Source organism: Temnothorax longispinosus, chromosome 2 (assembly GCF_030848805.1).
Source record: "Temnothorax longispinosus isolate EJ_2023e chromosome 2, Tlon_JGU_v1, whole genome shotgun sequence".
NCBI classification, from domain to species: domain Eukaryota; kingdom Metazoa; phylum Arthropoda; class Insecta; order Hymenoptera; family Formicidae; genus Temnothorax; species Temnothorax longispinosus.
In genome coordinates, this window is record NC_092359.1 from 19,416,132 (window position 1) to 19,434,515 (window position 18,384).

Consider the following 18,384-nt stretch of genomic DNA (forward strand, 5'->3'; position numbering starts at 1 on the left):
TTTTTCGAATTTTGAAAAAGGGGGCCAACATCACTGACGTTATCTCACGCGTGACAGTGTATCTACGCGATTTGCAGACACGAGTCTCTCCCTGGAACTCCTGGAAGTAGAGATGCCAGATTCCCTGTATGCGCCGAGTAAGGTCATTCTATTATAGGGGGTTTTAGTCGGTAAGAATCCTGGTTCTTCCCTGGAGACCGGGCGGACCTCTGAGTTCACCAGTATTAATATCGTCACGATAGCAAAGTCACTGTATAACGGCACCTGCATACTAATAAAGATAAGACACTACTCGTTGCAGAATATGCAGAAACAGATTTATCTCTTTATGCAACATGCATTTTACTTTCGCCGAATAATAAAGTAGTTTATCTTGGCCATATCTTATTTTGGTTTTTACCGAAGAAAATAAATCGTTCTTCTGCTCTTTCGTTACGCAAGCATTATGCAAGCGTTTTTGCGTCCTTGTCCTTTTTTGTCGATTGTGCGCGAAATAAAACAAGGCAGAGCATCTCTGCGGCTCTCAAACGTAAATTATCCTCCAGAGCGAACAAAGCATCTCGTGGTACTACAATGGCAAATGCAAGTGACCACGACGACAGTGCAGAGTGTTACGCTCGGCAAAAGCTGGACAGCGCGGATAAGTTATATGCTGCGACATATTTGAACGAGACTGATGAGACTAGAGCGAACGCCCTCGCGGAAATTAAACGCTGGATCAAGGAGAAGGACGACTTATATGCACGTAACGGTAAGACGAACAACAATCCCACGTGAAATATCGCGTTGAAATTTAATTATAGTTCATTAATTTTGAAGATAAAAAGAAGTCACCTTCAATCCGCGGAAATGTGACGTGACATCTGATATATATTTACTTAAAAAGAAATGAAATGATGTAACAAGTGGCGTTTTTGTTAGCGAAAAGAGAAGTGAGAGTAAACGTGTCAATAAATAATAGTAAATAGTTACTGAATAGAAATTTTTTATAATAAAGTTCGTTCTCGCAATTATTGTATTTTGCTGTTTTTTAATCAAGATGTTTTTCACTTATATAGCGATCGTTTATATCTTCAATTAGTCAAAGAAGCAAGAAAGAATATCCATATTTAGAAAAATAAGAAAAGAAATTCGTATTACTTGTTTTGCAACTAGAACTCATTTTTGTTTACGTCATTTTAACTCTTTAACTAGAAATTAGATATACATTTTAACTCATTAATCTTATATATGCTTAATTTATAAGTATAACAATATAATTATAATTTTTTAATATAAGTTTATCTTACATGAATTCTATTCATATTTTTTAGAAGATTTAATGCGTGTTACATTGCAATGGATTTAGAAATTAAAATTCTTTACAGTTATTTAGATAGTTAAATCGTATCGATTTAATTACGGGGAAGAAGGGGCTATTGTTCCAACAATAAACTGTGTTTCAAGTCCGACAGTGATCAGCGCGCAGTTTAATAAGTTGGAATATACATATATATATGCACGGAAATTTATATTAAGCTACCAAAGATCTCTCTAAGCTCGGACCGAAAATGGCATTTATTCTAATTTCACTGTATATCATAAAACGATCTTATTTTTCTTATTTAGAAATTAAAGTATTTTCGCGCCGCTCGGGAATAAGTAGAAATAAGTATTTATCAAGTGTGTCTATCAAAGTCATCAAACCGAATTGTGGTCGGCTGTAATTGGCGCAATCTCTGATTATCACAGTCGACTCAATAATTTTAAAGTTCACGTACTCTGCATACAGCGCAGAGATGATCCGTGTTATTTGTCGTGTTACATAATTACATATTACATTAAACATTGTTGCATTTGCCATTTGTCTTATCTTACGAGTGACAGTGCATCTACGTAATTTGTAGATACTGGTCCCTCCTCGACGAACGAGGCTTCGCGTACATCAAAGTTTACTAACATCGCGAGGGCGAGCACTTACAGCGGTGACGCTGTGCCTCATGTTCCACAAGAGCTGACTGAAGAGGATAAAAGATATGCAGCTGCAAATTTGAACGAGACCGACGAAACGAGAGAGAACGCTGTCGCGGAGATCAAACGCTGGATCGAGGACGAACTGCACATACAAATCGGTAAAAATGACATCAGCGATCCTACGGGCGTGTTGAAATTCAATTACGGCTCGTTACTTCAGCAGTACAATTTATTCATCTTTAATTGACGTTGACATGACATTACACCGATTCGCGTCAGATGTTTAGCTCTTTGAATTAATTCTTGATCGTGTAAAAAGAAAGAAAAATTAAAAAAAACCGGGCACAGTAAAAACTGTGCAGCAAACAACAACGTAGAACTACGTCAACTATCACTATTTCATGTTAAAGTATTCAGCGAAGGAAAGTAGACGTAGGGCTACGTCAACTGTCACTATTATTCAACGAAAGACAGTTGATGTAGCTCTACGTCTACTTTCTTTCGCTGAATTCTTTAACATAAAATAATGATAGTTAACGTAGTTCTACGTTGTTGTTTGCGGCACATTTGTTGCTGTGCCCGTTTTTTTGAAATTGAATTAAAAAAAAAAAATGTGATCAGTTTCTTATATTAAATCGAAAAATATTTTCCTAGAAAATAAAGTTTGCATTTATTAATTGCATGTTTTCGAAGCATGTTTACGGGGCTGTGATTCTATAAATTTTATGAAGTTCCGACATTTCTAACAAAAAGAAGATACTTAAATGAGGTTTCCGATTCATTGAAATGTTAATATACTATATTGTATCAATCCCACTTATTCACAGTAAATTAACTCATTACCATACGTAGTAGTTAATGGGAAATCATAAATTAAAAACAATGTGTAAAATTCCAAGTAACACCCGTCAAAATGAGGAAATAATAAGCTAATTCTTAAATTTCTCTTTTTAAAAAAATGTGTCCTGAAAATATATATAAAAATTTGTAAAATTCAGGAATCACACACACACACACAGTTTAAAGAAAATCGGATTTAAAAATTAAACCAATTGTCGCTTTCCCCGAAAAATTATAAAATTACTGAATGAGTAGTTTACAGTCAGAACCGATTTTCTTGAAATCTGTGCTTAAATTTTTTAAAGAAAACAAAGCTTAAATCTTTAAAAAAAATTAAACTTATTGTCGCCATCATCGCCAAATTAAAAAAAATTTGGGACTGGATTCAAGAAAATCGGTCCATTAATCCATTAACGCATCCTTCTAGATTATTCTCAGCGGGTGGAATACATACACACAGACCAACATTTTTTTAAATTTTGATTTTTTAACGATTTAGAACATTCTGAACACATTGGCATATCAAGAAAATCGGTTATAAAAAACCACCAAAATAAATTGCAGGAACATTTAGCTCACATCGAGAGCTTTCAAAAACACTATGTATAATAAAGTATATATCTTTTTAATACTTTTCGAGAAATATTAGTGTTGCATGTTTTCGTTGTAAAAAAACGTTGCAGTCGTGCACCCGAAGTTACCCCACCCCCTCAGGAAAAACGTAGTTCTACGTCAAAATAATGTAACAAATTGTGTCTGACTTATAACGAAGAGAAAATCGAAAATAATCTAAAAGTTTCGGTAAATAATAATAAATGATAAAAAATAATAACTCGGTAAAAGACCTACATGACAAAGTTCGTTATCGCACTATTGCATTTTGCCATTTTGTAAGCCAAAATGTTTTTCAAAACTTTATTTAAATTTTCTATTAATTAAAAATCCTCATCTTATCCCATAGGACGCATTTATAAGATATAATTTATAATACCTGATTTAGCATTGTTTCAATTATAGCCTTTTAATTAAAAGGACTCTTTAATGTGTACACAGATGACTTTCTTATCCTGCGATTTTTGAGAGTATGCAAGTTTAATCTTGAGAAAACTAAGATCAGGATACGAAACTATTATAAGCAGCGATCCCATTTACCAGAATGGTACAGGAATAAAGATCCGTTTCAACCGGAACTGCAGGAAATGATTGATATGGGGTAACGAACATTATTTCGGAGTATATAATTCATAGAATTTTGTTTTTCTTAAATCTGCTTTGTCTATTTCTGATAAATAGCAGAACAATTCACAAATGGCAACTTCAATTTTAATAACAATTTGTGTGAAATTAGAGTTAAATTTTTGGCAATTTATCTTTGTTTATATTATGTTCTAAAAAAAACAATTTATAAAAAAAAATTTGGAAATACTAGATACATTATTAAAATTAAAATAAATTTTGATTTTTTCGAAGAGTTCTAAAATATTTTATTCATTTTTAGAATATGTTTGCCCCTGCGGAAGCCAGATAGTCAAGGAAGATTGGTAATTATAATGCGCGGCACTCTGCATGATCCGAGAAGACACCAAATGTCGGACATAGCTAAGGTAAAATATTGAAATAATACAATGCTTGAACGATTTGATTATGGCCGAATATCGTTACGACTATCTATTCTCAATTCTCGATCATTGTTTCTCGGCGTGGACGATCTTTTTAGGTCGGTGTGATGGCGATAGAAGTGGCTATGAAATATTATCCCGCAGCATCAGTGTACGGTTGCGCATTGTTAATAGATGTGGCCAATCCAACCATGCGCCACATTTTTCAATTCCGACCCTATATATTAATGAATGTAGTCCACACATGGCAAAGCTGCTATCCTATGAGATACCAGAAGATTAAAATATTCAACGCCCCGGCATTTTTTGATGTTATTGCGAGGATTCTCAAATCCTTCATGACTGAAAAAATAAACAACAGATTTCAAATTTATTCACATACGCTTGACTGTTTCAAAGATATTCCCGCTGAGATTTTGCCCGTCGAATATGGCGGCACTGGTGATACAATGCAGGAATTAACAGGTAATTATAATAAATTAAAGAAAATAAATGTTGCGCGCTTAGTGGACGATAATGAATATTATTAAACAAGTATTGCTGAAAAGAAGAGATAATGTTCTTATAACTCAATTAAGACGAGCAATCGCGCGGGCGTAGATAATATTCTTTAAATGCCAAGAGATTTCATCGTAATCTAAACAATCTATATATATATATATATATATATGAAGCACTTGTCCAGATTCGCATAATCATTAAGTTCCATGTATGTAATATAACATTTATTTTTACAGAATTTTGGAAGAAATGTATTGAAGAAAATTGCAGCTGGCTGAAGCATGATGATGAGAATAGCAGAATCGAATAAAATTTCGGAGCAGTAGCTTTAAAATTGACAGAAAATGTTTGTTCTTACCGTATAATCGGATGCATTTATTATCGCATCGAATATACATTGTGATTATTAATGTTGATAAATCGTAAAAATAACACAAAGGTCTGTTAATTTTATTTATCATAAGTTACATATTAAAATACGCCTTCAGAAATACATGTTCCGCATTTACTATTGTTACGATAGCTAAATCAGTGCGACGGTATCAGCTATTAATAAAGATAAGACGCTATACTCATTGCAGAAACAGGTTTATCTTTCTATGCGATATGTATCAAAAAGTATTGTATGCATTTTTTTCACTAGAGAAGATTAGGGATTTTTTCAAAGGGTCAATAATGCCAGAAAATGTTTGATTTCGTAGCACATTTGGTTTTTTTTTTTAATCGAATAAATGTGATTTACCAAGCCATGTGTCATTTTACTTTTTATATACCGAAGAAAGTAAATTCTCTTCTCTTTCTTTTTCGTTATGTAAACGATTCCTTGCCGGGAGCATAATATAAAATAGCAGAGCAAGTATGTGCATTCCATTTAAAGGATTAAAAGCGTATGTTTCTTCGCTCATTCTCTCATTCTCTCGAGAATAGTTATTAAGTATTCATCAGGTTCACCAAACCGTTTATTCTTTGTAGATGGCGCGATTAATGATTACTGATCATTACTGAAGTGATTTCAACATTAAGATCCCACGAAAGCGTATACGTTGTTCACTATATATGTGTCTGCTGATCGTGTTTATCGTTTATTGTGCGCGTGTCAGATCTCTCCGCAGTGGACGAAGCTTTTAATAACATTTATTAGCGTTTCTTATTGTCGCGATGGCGAATAGTGTTATGTGTCATGTTCCACAATTGACCAACGAGAATAAGGAATATGCAGCGGCATATTTGAACGAGACCGACAAGACGAGAGAGAACGTTGTCGCCGAAATCAAACGCTGGATCGAGAACGAACTGCGCATACGGATCAGTAAAAATAACAGCGGTTCTACGGGCCGGGCGTGTTGAAATTCAATTACGGTTCGCTACTTCGGCAGTACAACGCATTCATCTTCAATTGTCGATATGACATTACGTCTCATTCACTTTAGACGTTTACCTCCTTGAATTCATTCTTGATCGTGTAACAAAAAAATATGCAACAAATTGTGTCTGACTTATAATGAAAAAAAAAAAAAGCGAAAATAATCTGAAAGTTTCGACAAATAATAATAAATGACGAAAAATAGTAACTCGATAAAAGATCTACATATTTGACAAAGTTCGCGCAGTTATCGCGCTAGTTTATTTCACTATTTTCTAAACCAAATGATTTTTTGAAATTTTGTTTAATTTTCTATTAATCAAAGAAAAGGAAAGTGTATATACACATTCAGATATTAGAAATTTGTTCTTAAAATCATGCTATCCCAGGCACGCGTTTATAAAAAATATAATTTATAATATCTGATTTAGCACTGCTTCAGTTGTAACGTTTTATTTGAAGGGAACCTTTAATCTTATTACACAGATGACTACCTTATCCTGCGATTTCCTGAGAGTATGCAAGTTTAATCTTGAGAAAACCAAGAGCAGGATACGAAACTATTATAAGCAGCGATCCTGCTTACCAGAATGGTTCAGGGATAAAGACCCACTTCGACCGGAATTGCAGGAGCTGCTTGATTTGGGGGTAACGATCGTTATTTGGAGTATGTAAGAGTTTATTGGAGAGCAGAAATTCGTGAGATTTTACAGTGAATCTGTTTACGTAAGCTAGGCCGACATACAATAAGGTATTGAGAGAGAGAGAGAGAGAGAGAGAGAGAATTTTACATAATATAAATAAATTGTCTGTTCTACTTTACTATTGTTATCTAGGAAAATAAAGAATCTTGGATTATCAGATTTAGAATAGTTGACCGAAATTTCAGCAAAAACTGCTTGATATAGGGTAACATTATTTCAGACAATTAATCTAATTTTATTTTTTATTATTTTTTAATCCGTTTTATCTATATTTCGGATACACAGCAGAACACTTAACAAATTGCAAATTTAATTCTAATAACAACTTGTGTAAAATTATAACTAACAATTAACTTATGTAAAAATAATTATCTTATCTTTTTAATTCTGTTATTTTCTAAGAAGAATATGTTTATTAAAAAGTTTTAGAAATACTAGGGCCGATATTCATAGTCGAATCTTATATTTAAGTCCGTCTTAAGTACGGTCTTAAGATGCCATTAACCAATCACAGAGCCGTATTAGCATCTTAAGACATTACTTAAGACGATCTTAAAATAAGAACCAACTATGAATACCGGCCTAAATGTTAAAACTGAAAGATATTTTGATTTATTCGTAAAATTTTGAAATATTTTATTCATATTTAGAATTTTTTGCTCCTGCGAAAGCCAGATAGTCAAGGTAAATTGGTGATTGTTCTACGTGGCACTCTGCATGACCTGAGAAGACACAAAATATCGAACATACTTAAGGTAAAGATCAAAATAATACAATGCTCGAACGATTTGATTATGGCCGAATATCGTTACGACTATCTATTCTCAATTCTCGATCATTGTTTCTCGGCGTGGACGATCTTTTTAGGTCGGTGTGATGGCGACGGAAGTGGCATTGAAATACTATCCTGCAGCATCTGTATATGGTTGCGTATTGTTCATAGATGCGGTTGATCTAACTTTACGCCAATTTTTTCAAGTGCGACTCTATATGTTAACGAATTTGATCCACGCGTGGCAAAACTGCTATCTTATGAGATACCGGGCAATTAGCATATTTAACACGTCCCGGCATTTACTGATTTCCTTATGAGACTTCTCAAATCCTTCATGACCGATAAGATAAAGAATAGATTTCACGTTTATTCACATACGCTCCACAGTCACAAAGATGCTCCAGCTGAGATTTTGCCTGTCGAGTATGGCGGTACCGGTGATATTTGTCAGAAATTAACAGGTAATTATGCTAAATTAAAACGGAATAAATATGATGCACTTAGTGGATGATGAAGGAAGTTGTTAAGCAAACATAAAAGTTCATTGTAATCTAAAATATATGTGAAGCACAAATCTAGATTCATATAAACTAACGTATATGTAATATAAATATTTACTATTGCAGAATATTGGAAGAAATTGATTGAAGAGAATTGCGACTGGCTTAGGCACGATGATGAGGATGATAGAATAGAATCGAATAATATTTCGGAGCAATAGCTTTAGTGCCGACAGTAAATGTTCGTTCTTTATAGTGTACTATTGGATACATTTTTTTTATGGCATCGAGTTATGATACAAATTCCAAAGAGCATGCTACCGATCTCATATTTATCATAAGTTATGGGTCACATGTCAAAATGCGCTTTGATAATTCGCAAACACATAAGCTGCACTTAACTATCGTCACGATAGCGAAGGTTTATCTCTTTATGCACTATAGCATTACAGCATTATAGCATTATGTGCGGCTTCTTTGGGATTCACGAAGAGATCAATCAGGGGATTTTCTGAAAAACCCAATAATACCAGAAAATGTTTAATTTTATAACACATTTGTATTTACAATAATACAAGAATTTATTATTGTAAAAATACATTTGTATTTATTTTTTTACCGAATAAAAGTGGTTTACCAGACCCTACTCTATTTTGTTTTTCATCGAAGAAAGTAAATCGTTCTTTTATTTCTTCGTCACGCAAATAATCTTTGCCGTTAGTGTGATATAGAAGAGCGGATGTTCGAAAGTACGATTCATAAAAATGTTCTATATTTTTAAATTACAGTACCGGCGGAAAGTTTCGAGACAACGTGAAGGCGCACTTGTGCCTTCCATCCAATACGAGTTAATGAATCAGTGAATGTCGTTATCATTACGCACGAAAAAACTTGGAAAAGGAGGTCTCCTAACTTGATATGACGTCGCAGTTTAGATATGGTTGTAGTTAACCCAATCAACTAAGAAAAATATACAGAGTTGTTCTGAAACTTTCCGCCAGTACTGTATGTGAATAAGAAGAGAAACTCGTTCTATTCGCTTGCAACTTATAAATTATTTAGTTAAATTATACTATCACTTTGACTATAAACATCAGATATCTATATTTACTTATATGCTATACATGCAACTTGAAAATAATGAAATAACTATAAGCTTTTAATATAATTTTAGCTCATACATATTCTATTTAAAAGATTAAAATCATGCTATATGCAAAGAATTTATAGAAATTAATGTTTTTTCGCGACTCTTTTCTCGAGGCTATAGCTAACAAGTATTCACTAGGTTCATCAAACCATGCCTGTAGATGACGCGATTTCTGATTGATAAATTTATCACTGAAATAATTTCATAATATCTAGATTACACATATTGTCCACGCCGGTCCACGCTGTCGACTGCTGATAGTGTTTATCGTTGATCCCGCGTGTCAGAGCACTTACACGACTCGCAGAAGCGAGTTTTTTCGCAGTAAGTAAAGTGTTCTCGCGGTGTTACGATGGCGAACGACAATGTAGAGTGTTACGCTTGGAAAAAGCTGTCCAACGACGACAAGTTATATGCAGCGACATATTTGAACGAGACCGACGAGACTACTAGAGAGAACGCCATCGCGAATATCAGACGCTGGATCGAGGAGAACGATGACTTGCGTGAACAAATCGGTAAAAGCGATCATATGCATGTACCTAATGTGCGCGTTCATGAAATAGATAGATCTACCTAAACGATCGGCAAAGTGTTAAAATATATATAAATATTGATGATATATATAAATAACGACGCATATAAGTATTGATCGTTGATCGAGCGATCTGTTAAATTCAAAACACAAGCTATTTTCTTGTAAGTATATTTAGTGATGTGCGTATTCATGAATATAACTAAATTTTAGTCCAATTAAAGACGTAAAAGTTTTTAAATAATTAAACACTAATATTTCTTTATGGACTATAGCATAATGAAATAGATTTGTTAATATTTTTTGATAAAAGAGTATTCGAAATTTGTTTTTAAAACCATGTTACTTTATACACACATTTATAATATAATAATATTATCAGCACTGTTTTAATTGTAGCTTTTTATTTTAAAATAAATCTTTAATCTGTACACAGATGACTTCCAGATCCTACGATTTTTGAGAGTGTGCAAATTTAATTTCGAGAAAACTAAGATCAGAATGCAAAAATATTATAGGCTGCGATCCAACTTACCAGAATGGTACATGAATACCAATCCATTTCGGCCAGAACTGCAGCAGTTGCTCGATTTGGGGTGATGATCATTATTACAGAGTATATAAAAGTTCATTGGAGTGCGCAAATTCGTGAGATTTTACAGTGAATCTTTTTACGTAAGCTAGGACGACATATATATATATTTAAGGCGTTTAATTTAAATAAAATTCTCTCTTCTACTCCACTATCAATATCTTGAAAGCAACGCACTACAGATTATCCGATTTAGAATAATCAATCAAAATTTTATACATTCTGCATCTTAATAATTATTCTCTCTGATTTCTTCTGTAACAATGCTGTTGCAATATTGCGGATCTCATTTCATTGAGCAGATATTGTAAGTTATGTTAATTATGTTAATTTATATTAATATAATTTATATTTACATAATTGAGACTAAATTAAACCAATATAAATTAACATACACAGTAAAAAATCGTGCGTCCAAATGTTAAAATTTTCTTGTGTTACCAAGATTTGACTATTATTTTAATGTAAAATTAACATACAACAGCTATGTTCTTATTTTCGTAACATTTTTATGTGTTATATTAATGTCAACGTGATAACTTAACACTTTATGTATGTCATTTAGAAATTGAATATTATTTTAAGTTCTTTTAACATAATTATTTCAAAAAATCAACGCCTTAAAGTTATTTTAACATAAACAAAAGTTAAAGTAAATCTTCAAATAATCGTAAACTTTGACATACAAAATAATCAAATTTACTACAATAAAATGTTCAAAACAACATTTCTCTTAAGTTGAAATAACTATCGTTTATTCAAATGTTATATCGACATTTTTTACAAGTTATTTTTACACTATACTTAAAGTTAAAAGAACAAATATAAATGTAAAATATAGTGTCAATAAATTAACATTTCTAATTTGTCAACAAGTAACACACGATGAATGAGTTATTTTAACTCAAAATTTAGAGTGGACTTTCTGGGACATTTGAAAAATGTTACGATTAACATTTTATTTTTTACTGTGTATTTATTCATGTTTAGTTTATATTTGCCTCTGCGGAAGCCGGATGATCAAGGAAGATTTATTATTATTGTGCGTTGCACACGGCATGATCCGAGAATACACAAAATGTCAGACGTAGCCAAGGTAAAGCTGAAATAATGCTCGAATAATTTATATCGGATGTCGTCACGATAATATATTTTTGAACCGCGTGCATTATTTTTCGACGGACGATTTTTTTAGATCAGTGCGATGGTATCGGACACGGCGGCAAAACATTATCCCGCAGCATCCATATATGGCTACAGAGTGTTCATAGACATGTCAAATACGACTCTTCGTCACATTGCTCAATACCGACCCTACGTTTTAAAGAATTCGGTTCACGCATGGCAGAACTATCCTATGAGGGTCCAATCGATTAACGTATTGAATGCCTCGATACTCCTCGATATTACTGTAAGGATTTTCAAGTCTTTTATGACTGAGAAGATGAGGAACAGACTTCATGTCTACTCAGACAGTACGATGAAGAATTGTTTCGACGAGGTTCCAACTAACATTTTGCCCGTCGAATATGGCGGCACTGATGGTACAATCCAAGAATTAACAGGTAATTGTGATAAATTAGAATTGTAATAAATGCAACGCGTTCAGTGAAAGGATGTTTCTTATTAAACTAATATGTGTTGAAAAGAAAATGAACTTCTCTCATCTAAGATTGCAGTAATTCCAAGCAGACATACATTAACTAAAAGTATGTCAATAGTTCATATGTGTTTAAATTGACGTCACATTATATAATTTATTATATATAAAGTAGATACTTATTTTTGCAGAATACTGGAAGAAATTGATCGAGAACAATCACGACTTGCTTATGAACGAGGAGGACAACAAAATCATCGTTTTGAAGCAGTAGATCTGGAATCAACAGAAAGTGTTTGCTTTAGCACACGTACAGACGTACTTGTTACTGTTATATAGTTCGGAGCATCTTTTAGAAGATAGATAGTAACTATTGTATATAAATTTGTTATATCGGGTTTTTGAATCCGTTATTTGCTGCAGCTAATGTGATTACTACTGATTTATTACAGGAACAATAATAAATATATCGATACCAAAAAGTACCTATATTATTAATTTCGTTTATCATTAATCGCGCAATGCACAATGCACATTACAATACGCCTCCGCTATACGCGAGACATAAGTTTCGGGTTTATTATGTACCTCCTCTCCGGTGTCAATTATAATTCGCACAAACACATGTTACCCGTTCATTATTGTCAAGTAACTGCATCAGCTATCAATAAGGATAGAACGTTACTCGTTGCAACAACAGATTTATCTTCTTATGCGATACGCATTATAACATTATATGCGCGTTCTTCCCCTTCAAGATTCACGGAGAGATCAATTAGAGATTTTCTTAAAAACTTAATAATGCTAGAAAATGTTTGAGTTTATAGCACATGTTTTTATTTTTTACCAAATAAAAGTGATTTACCAGACCATGTTTTATTTTGCCTTTTATCGAAGAAAGTAAATCATTCTCTTGCTTCTTCGTCACGCTAACAATCTGGTTGGAGCTCACATGTAAATAATGTACATACACCTTGATTGTAGATAAGTAGCATGCGTTAGTTTATAAGTTGCGTTACACATTGCATGGCAGTTTGTATTATTATTCGCGTATCGTTTTTTTGAACCGTTACCGTCGGTACGGCTACTTCGGCTACTTCGCATCAGTAGACTCGCGCGAAACGTTGGCGGGCCGCAACCGGATTGCCAATTTTCGTGCGACTCACCCGACTCGTGCTGCCCGCCCGCGGGTTGCATCCCTAATGTCCGATCTACAATAGCTATAGTAAGCTGTAGTAAGCCTCAAACCGTAAGAAATTGACCAATTACTGGCGAATGTGAGGAGAATAATCGACTGTGATTGGTCAATTTCTTACATCTTGAGGCTTACTACAGCTTACTACAGCTATTGTAGATCGGGCATAATAATTGGAAGTTGGTACTCGCTCGGGCCTCACTTCGCAGGAGCGCGAGCCAAAGAGTGCCGGAGCAACACTCATCGTTTAAACGTGCTCGACACCACGAATCGTCGCTCTCATCAGGTATCAAATAATTCTTCTTTATGGACAACAACATAATAAATATTCGAATATTTCGAGATCTTTCGATGATGGATGTACATATCCTCTGTTTTCTTTTTCTAGATCGAAGAGACACGTGAGAGGCGTGTGTGGACGCTGTGGACGTGGACCGCCATTGGAGGTGGAGCCTCTCACGTGCCTCTTCGATCTAGAAAAAGAAAACAGAGGATATGTACATCCATCATCGAAAGATTTCAAAATATTCGAATATTTATTCGAATATTTATATTTATTCGAATCCACCGTGGATTCAAGGATCATTGACGATGCTGGGAAAAAGCATCACGCGGTAGTTCGGGGCGAGGACCCGGCCTCTCGTTGCGCTACCCACGTCGCCGCCCGCCCTAGTCGCCAGCGTGCTGCTGCTTCTGCTCGGCGGAACTCTCGGTGAGTAGACCGTATCTACGAATCGTCCTCCCTTCCCCCCGTAGTTTTCTCAAGTCGCTGAAACGGCTAAAAAGTTTCGGGGGGCGAGAGAGAGAGAGAGAGAGAGAGAGAGAGAGAGAGAGAGAGAGAGAGAGAGAGAGAGAGAGAGAGAGAGAGAGAGAGAGAGAGAGCGCAACGCTCATCTTAGATATTATGGCTGCGTTCGGGGAGCGCGCTATTAGCGCTATTTGCTTATTGTATTCTTGTTTTATACCTGATGAGCGATAAAGATAGAATGATGCAACAGCGCTAGTAGCGCGCTCCTCGAACGTAGCCTATAAATTTAAACATTTGATTCATATTTCCATATATATATATTATTAAATATATTTTTATCAGAGCGCGTATTTTCGTCGATTCTGCTCAAGTATTCAATGCACTATATTCGATGAGATCTACATAAAGGTGATAATGTATGCTCACGTACCACAATTATCTCGGTATCATCAAGTATATGCATTAAACTTATTAATGTAACAATTAACGTAGCGATATGTTGTACTAATGTTATACGATAAGTAAAGCTCGTTCTGCTTCGCGGTCAAATTCTTGCTTCCGTTGAAATAATGTCACGCGTAACGCATTATTCCTTAATTAATTCGAACGAGGCTCTTTGGACGATTATCGGGCGCTTTATCGGGCGCAATATCCTAAATAGGCGATATCGTCATCCCCCCTTTCTTCTTTATGTTACAGCATCTACAACGAGATTGAGGCACTCAAGACACCTGAACGTGAGATCGCAGATTCCGGGCGAGCGTGTATTATCGGTGATGTGCTTCTCGATTCGTTTTCTCGTCTTCTCCCCCTTTTTCCACCGCCGCCGCCATTTACACTCCCGGTTCCTTTTACCACCCGAGATCCCGGGGATGATCCAACCAGATCCCCGTACAAACCACCTTTCCAGCAAGTTGGATAATGGATTTGTTTCTTCCTTCAACGCCTATCTGCCGAACAGTTTAAATATTTACCGTGAATTCATTGCCACTCGTTGGATATGTATGGAGCGTGCGAGAAGTCGCAATCGAGGCAGCGAGTTTAAAATATATTTTATTTTAACATCTTAATATATTTTCATCGAGTTTTAGATTTAGAACTAAATGAAATAAACCGAATAAATAACGTTTACTTCGCCAGCCAATAATTAGCTTATTAACAGTAAAGACTTTAATCGACCCCCCCGTGCAATGCCAAGTTTACCGATTAATCCCCCGGACATCTTTCGAGTGGGGCGCCTGCCTCGCGCCCAAGTAACACCCGCGCTAATAGCCGTCCGTTTCTTTTGCACTTTCAGATCGATGAAAATCACAATCACAAGCCGGTGTTCTCCAATTGCTCGAATTACGCGCCGGTGCTGAAGGAGGAAGAACCGCCTGGCACGGTGGTGATCCAGGTGCAGGCAGAGGATATGGATCCGCCGGAGGAAGGAGGTATTGTATAGCAGCGCGACATCATCGCGTATAATAACTCGTATTTTCGTATGATTTGATTTTCATTATTTGAAGATCGAAGGACAGATTCGAATTTCTATTACTAGCTCGATTATCCGACGATCGTCTGATCCGACCTCATATTTTCAGGTACCATTACATACAGCTTCGTGACCCGTCCTGAGGAAAAGTTAAAATTCAAAATCAACAACAAGACGGGCCTCATCACAACTACTGAAATGTTCGGTAGAGACGACCCGATGAATTATTCCATCACGGTGCTGGCAATCGATAATAGTATGCTGCAGCTGACTGACTCCTGCACGTTTAATATCATATTAGAAGACGTAGAACCGGTCATCAAAAAAGTTAATGACAATCCGCCGGTCTTCAACAAAAATCTGACGATAGAGAAATCCAGCGATCCTGGCATGACAAAGGCCATCTCTATTATATCTATCATATCCATTATATCTATTTTAGTCTGCGTATTAATATTGTTAATATTGCTCGTGGCGGTAGTTGTGGATAGGAGAAAAACGGATGATCTGTATAAAGATATGGACAATATCGGAGGAAATGTTATTAATTACGAGGAAGAGGGAGGCGGTGAGGCCGATGCGCCTTATGATTGTATAGTTTACGAGAATTTACGTTTGAGAATTTACGAAAAGAAAGAAAAGATCGATAAAGATCTACTCGATACAAATACATTCGACGATGTTCGCCATTATGCTTACGAGGGAGAAGGCACATCAGAAGGCGACCTATCGTCATTAGCTTCATGTTAGTATTTTTAAATCTCAGAAAATCTCTTAAACTTATCTACTATATTACTACTATATATTCATGTATCGTTTTCTTAATTAATTTCATTATTTTCTTTTTGTTAATAGGCACTACTGATGGAGATCTTAATTTTGATTATCTATCTAATTTGAGGCCAAAATTTAGAAAATTGGCAGCTATGTATGGAGAAGATCCAAGTGACGAGGAAAGTGACGGAGTCGGTGAACGAGAGAGCGAAAGCTGGTGTTGAGTTTTTCCAAATGACAACATAGATATAAAATTTTAACGCAGGTAATTTTAACGTAGTTGCCTTGTTTTATAATATACTACAGTATTACAACTTTTACAGTATATTACTTATAATTAAATGATTGTTATTTTATTTGCCAGAAAATGAACACAGCTTGCAGATTCGCTCCCGATTGTGATTCATGCTTCTAACCATAATTAGGAGCATACACGCCGCAGAGTTTACACTGTGCAGGTTTGTGCGTTTCTACAGCCCCAGCTTCCAATTAATTGGAAAGAAACCGATTACTTTAGTTCGTCGGTTGAAGAGACAAAGAGCATGTGATACGCCCACTAACGCAATGTGTAATTAACGCGCGTGGTTTATTAGTGGACAGAACAAACTTTATGATTATTATGAGTGACTATACGGACGCTATATAAATTTCGTTTACTCGTGAAAGTGATGCGTATCTTATACTGACCCTTAAAATGAATTTTTATATCGTGTCGATAAAACCTAGCGCATTTATGTTATACTTTTACACTAGAAGTGATATATGTGTATAAGTGAGGCGAGAGAAAATAGTGCGTTCACTCTACGAATGTGAACAGTAAAAGTTCTGGATTATTGTGTTCTCGTATGTACTTCGACAAATTGGACAATCGACATTTCCATGCATCCTTTCCTTTTTTATCTCTTTTAACTCAATTACTTAAACATAATTATAACTATATAATTATAATTATAATACATACTGTATTTTGACGGATTATAATAAGCGACACTACATTAGTTAGAAGTATCAAATACTTTGTCGATTATTTTGTTTTGAGACTTATACTTATTATTAGGGAATAATGTACAGAGCGACTTAGAAAAACTGCCGAAATTTTTGTTAAGATTTTCAAAATAAAGATCAAAGAAAACGCACGTGAGAAAAGTTAATGATACACATATAAAACCTGTTCCTTTTTTTTTCTTTTATTTCGAGTCTTTGGTTTTTAGTTCTTGAAAGCTTTTTGGACGAAAGCACACACTATGTATAAAAAACACTGATTAACATTTGGTATACGATATCTCTCTCCTCTCTTTACGTTAAAAATATTGCTGTACACAAGTTGGCAAAGTATTAAGCCAATTTTTTAAATTATTTATTTGTCGAGTAAGAACGAGAGAAAGAGCTACTGTCTATTTTGTTAATATTTTTTTATAATTGCGTAAACGCGTAATAGCGACGAAATGCTATGTGACTGATTTTAGAACTCGCCGTCTATGGAAGACTTGAGTAACTTCGTTAAGTACGAAGACTGCCAGATTCAAGAAAACACTCACCTGTATATGCATTATTAGTTTTAAATATTACATTACATTTCAGTAGCAAAAAGAATCGAACAACATCAATTCTGGCACACGACGACACGACAGATGAGAGACCGGGAATAAAGATTCGTAAACAGGGAAGAGGACGACGTCGGTGTGGATCCAGACACGCGCACACGGGGGCCAAGTCCGCCCGCGGCGGTCCAGCAGCGGCTAGAAACCTCTCCACGGCGACTCACCACCGAGCACCGAGGCGAAAATGACGCAGCCACTACCCATAAGGTTCCAGAAACACCTGCAGCTTACGGCTGTGGGGAATCAACGCCAGCAATTTAGCGAATTTTCTAGCATTTTTTTTTAACTTCCTAAAGTCATATTGTGACTAGCATTTTTGAGCATATCGTGTTTAAGCAAATATTTTTTTCCTTTCCTTTAAAAGCTCGATGCGAAGTGTGCGAGTATTTCCTCAAGCACAATCGCAAATACATCAATAAACAGGGGAGACCAAGATTAAATATTTTCCATAATCAGTTTT

General features: G+C 35.2%; 4 protein-coding genes and 1 pseudogene across 4 annotated transcripts in view; 4 read left to right on the top strand and 1 right to left on the bottom strand.

Moving 5' to 3' along the window:
• Positions 1-18,384, bottom strand: part of Paip2 (polyA-binding protein interacting protein 2) — an 87,817-nt gene that overhangs the window by 56,748 nt on the left and 12,685 nt on the right. The window lies entirely within an intron of this gene.
• On the top strand, positions 513-5,356 carry LOC139808921 (retinol-binding protein pinta-like). The gene is made up of 6 exons (XM_071771445.1): positions 513-751; positions 1,887-2,111; positions 3,847-4,006; positions 4,292-4,397; positions 4,511-4,877; positions 5,150-5,356. Exons 1-6 carry the CDS (start codon positions 574-576, stop codon positions 5,221-5,223), a joined length of 1,110 nt encoding a protein of 369 aa, XP_071627546.1. The 5' UTR covers positions 513-573; the 3' UTR covers positions 5,224-5,356.
• On the top strand, positions 6,763-8,901 carry LOC139808156 (retinol-binding protein pinta-like; annotated as a pseudogene).
• Positions 9,050-12,617, top strand: LOC139808931 (retinol-binding protein pinta-like). The gene is made up of 5 exons (XM_071771467.1): positions 9,050-9,923; positions 10,377-10,536; positions 11,523-11,628; positions 11,728-12,097; positions 12,324-12,617. Exons 1-5 carry the CDS (start codon positions 9,758-9,760, stop codon positions 12,404-12,406), a joined length of 885 nt encoding a protein of 294 aa, XP_071627568.1. The 5' UTR covers positions 9,050-9,757; the 3' UTR covers positions 12,407-12,617.
• On the top strand, positions 13,159-17,459 carry LOC139808933 (cadherin-8-like). The gene is made up of 6 exons (XM_071771471.1): positions 13,159-14,039; positions 14,775-14,848; positions 15,373-15,508; positions 15,659-16,294; positions 16,405-16,588; positions 16,688-17,459. The coding sequence occupies exons 3-5, from the start codon at positions 15,487-15,489 to the stop codon at positions 16,545-16,547; spliced, it is 801 nt and encodes a 266-aa protein (XP_071627572.1). The 5' UTR covers positions 13,159-14,039; positions 14,775-14,848; positions 15,373-15,486; the 3' UTR covers positions 16,548-16,588; positions 16,688-17,459.

Coding starts and splice junctions, on each gene's coding strand:
- LOC139808921 (XM_071771445.1), top strand. CDS start 574: ATGGCAAATGCAAGTGACCACGACGACAGTGCAGAGTGTTACGCTCGG. Junction 752..1,886: donor CGACTTATATGCACGTAACG/GTAAGACGAACA, acceptor CGTAATTTGTAG/ATACTGGTCCCTCCTCGACG. Junction 4,878..5,149: donor TACAATGCAGGAATTAACAG/GTAATTATAATA, acceptor TTATTTTTACAG/AATTTTGGAAGAAATGTATT.
- LOC139808931 (XM_071771467.1), top strand. CDS start 9,758: ATGGCGAACGACAATGTAGAGTGTTACGCTTGGAAAAAGCTGTCCAAC. Junction 9,924..10,376: donor TGACTTGCGTGAACAAATCG/GTAAAAGCGATC, acceptor ATCTGTACACAG/ATGACTTCCAGATCCTACGA. Junction 11,629..11,727: donor AAATGTCAGACGTAGCCAAG/GTAAAGCTGAAA, acceptor CGATTTTTTTAG/ATCAGTGCGATGGTATCGGA.
- LOC139808933 (XM_071771471.1), top strand. CDS start 15,487: ATGGATCCGCCGGAGGAAGGAG. Junction 15,509..15,658: donor GGATCCGCCGGAGGAAGGAG/GTATTGTATAGC, acceptor TCATATTTTCAG/GTACCATTACATACAGCTTC. Junction 16,295..16,404: donor CCTATCGTCATTAGCTTCAT/GTTAGTATTTTT, acceptor TTTTGTTAATAG/GCACTACTGATGGAGATCTT.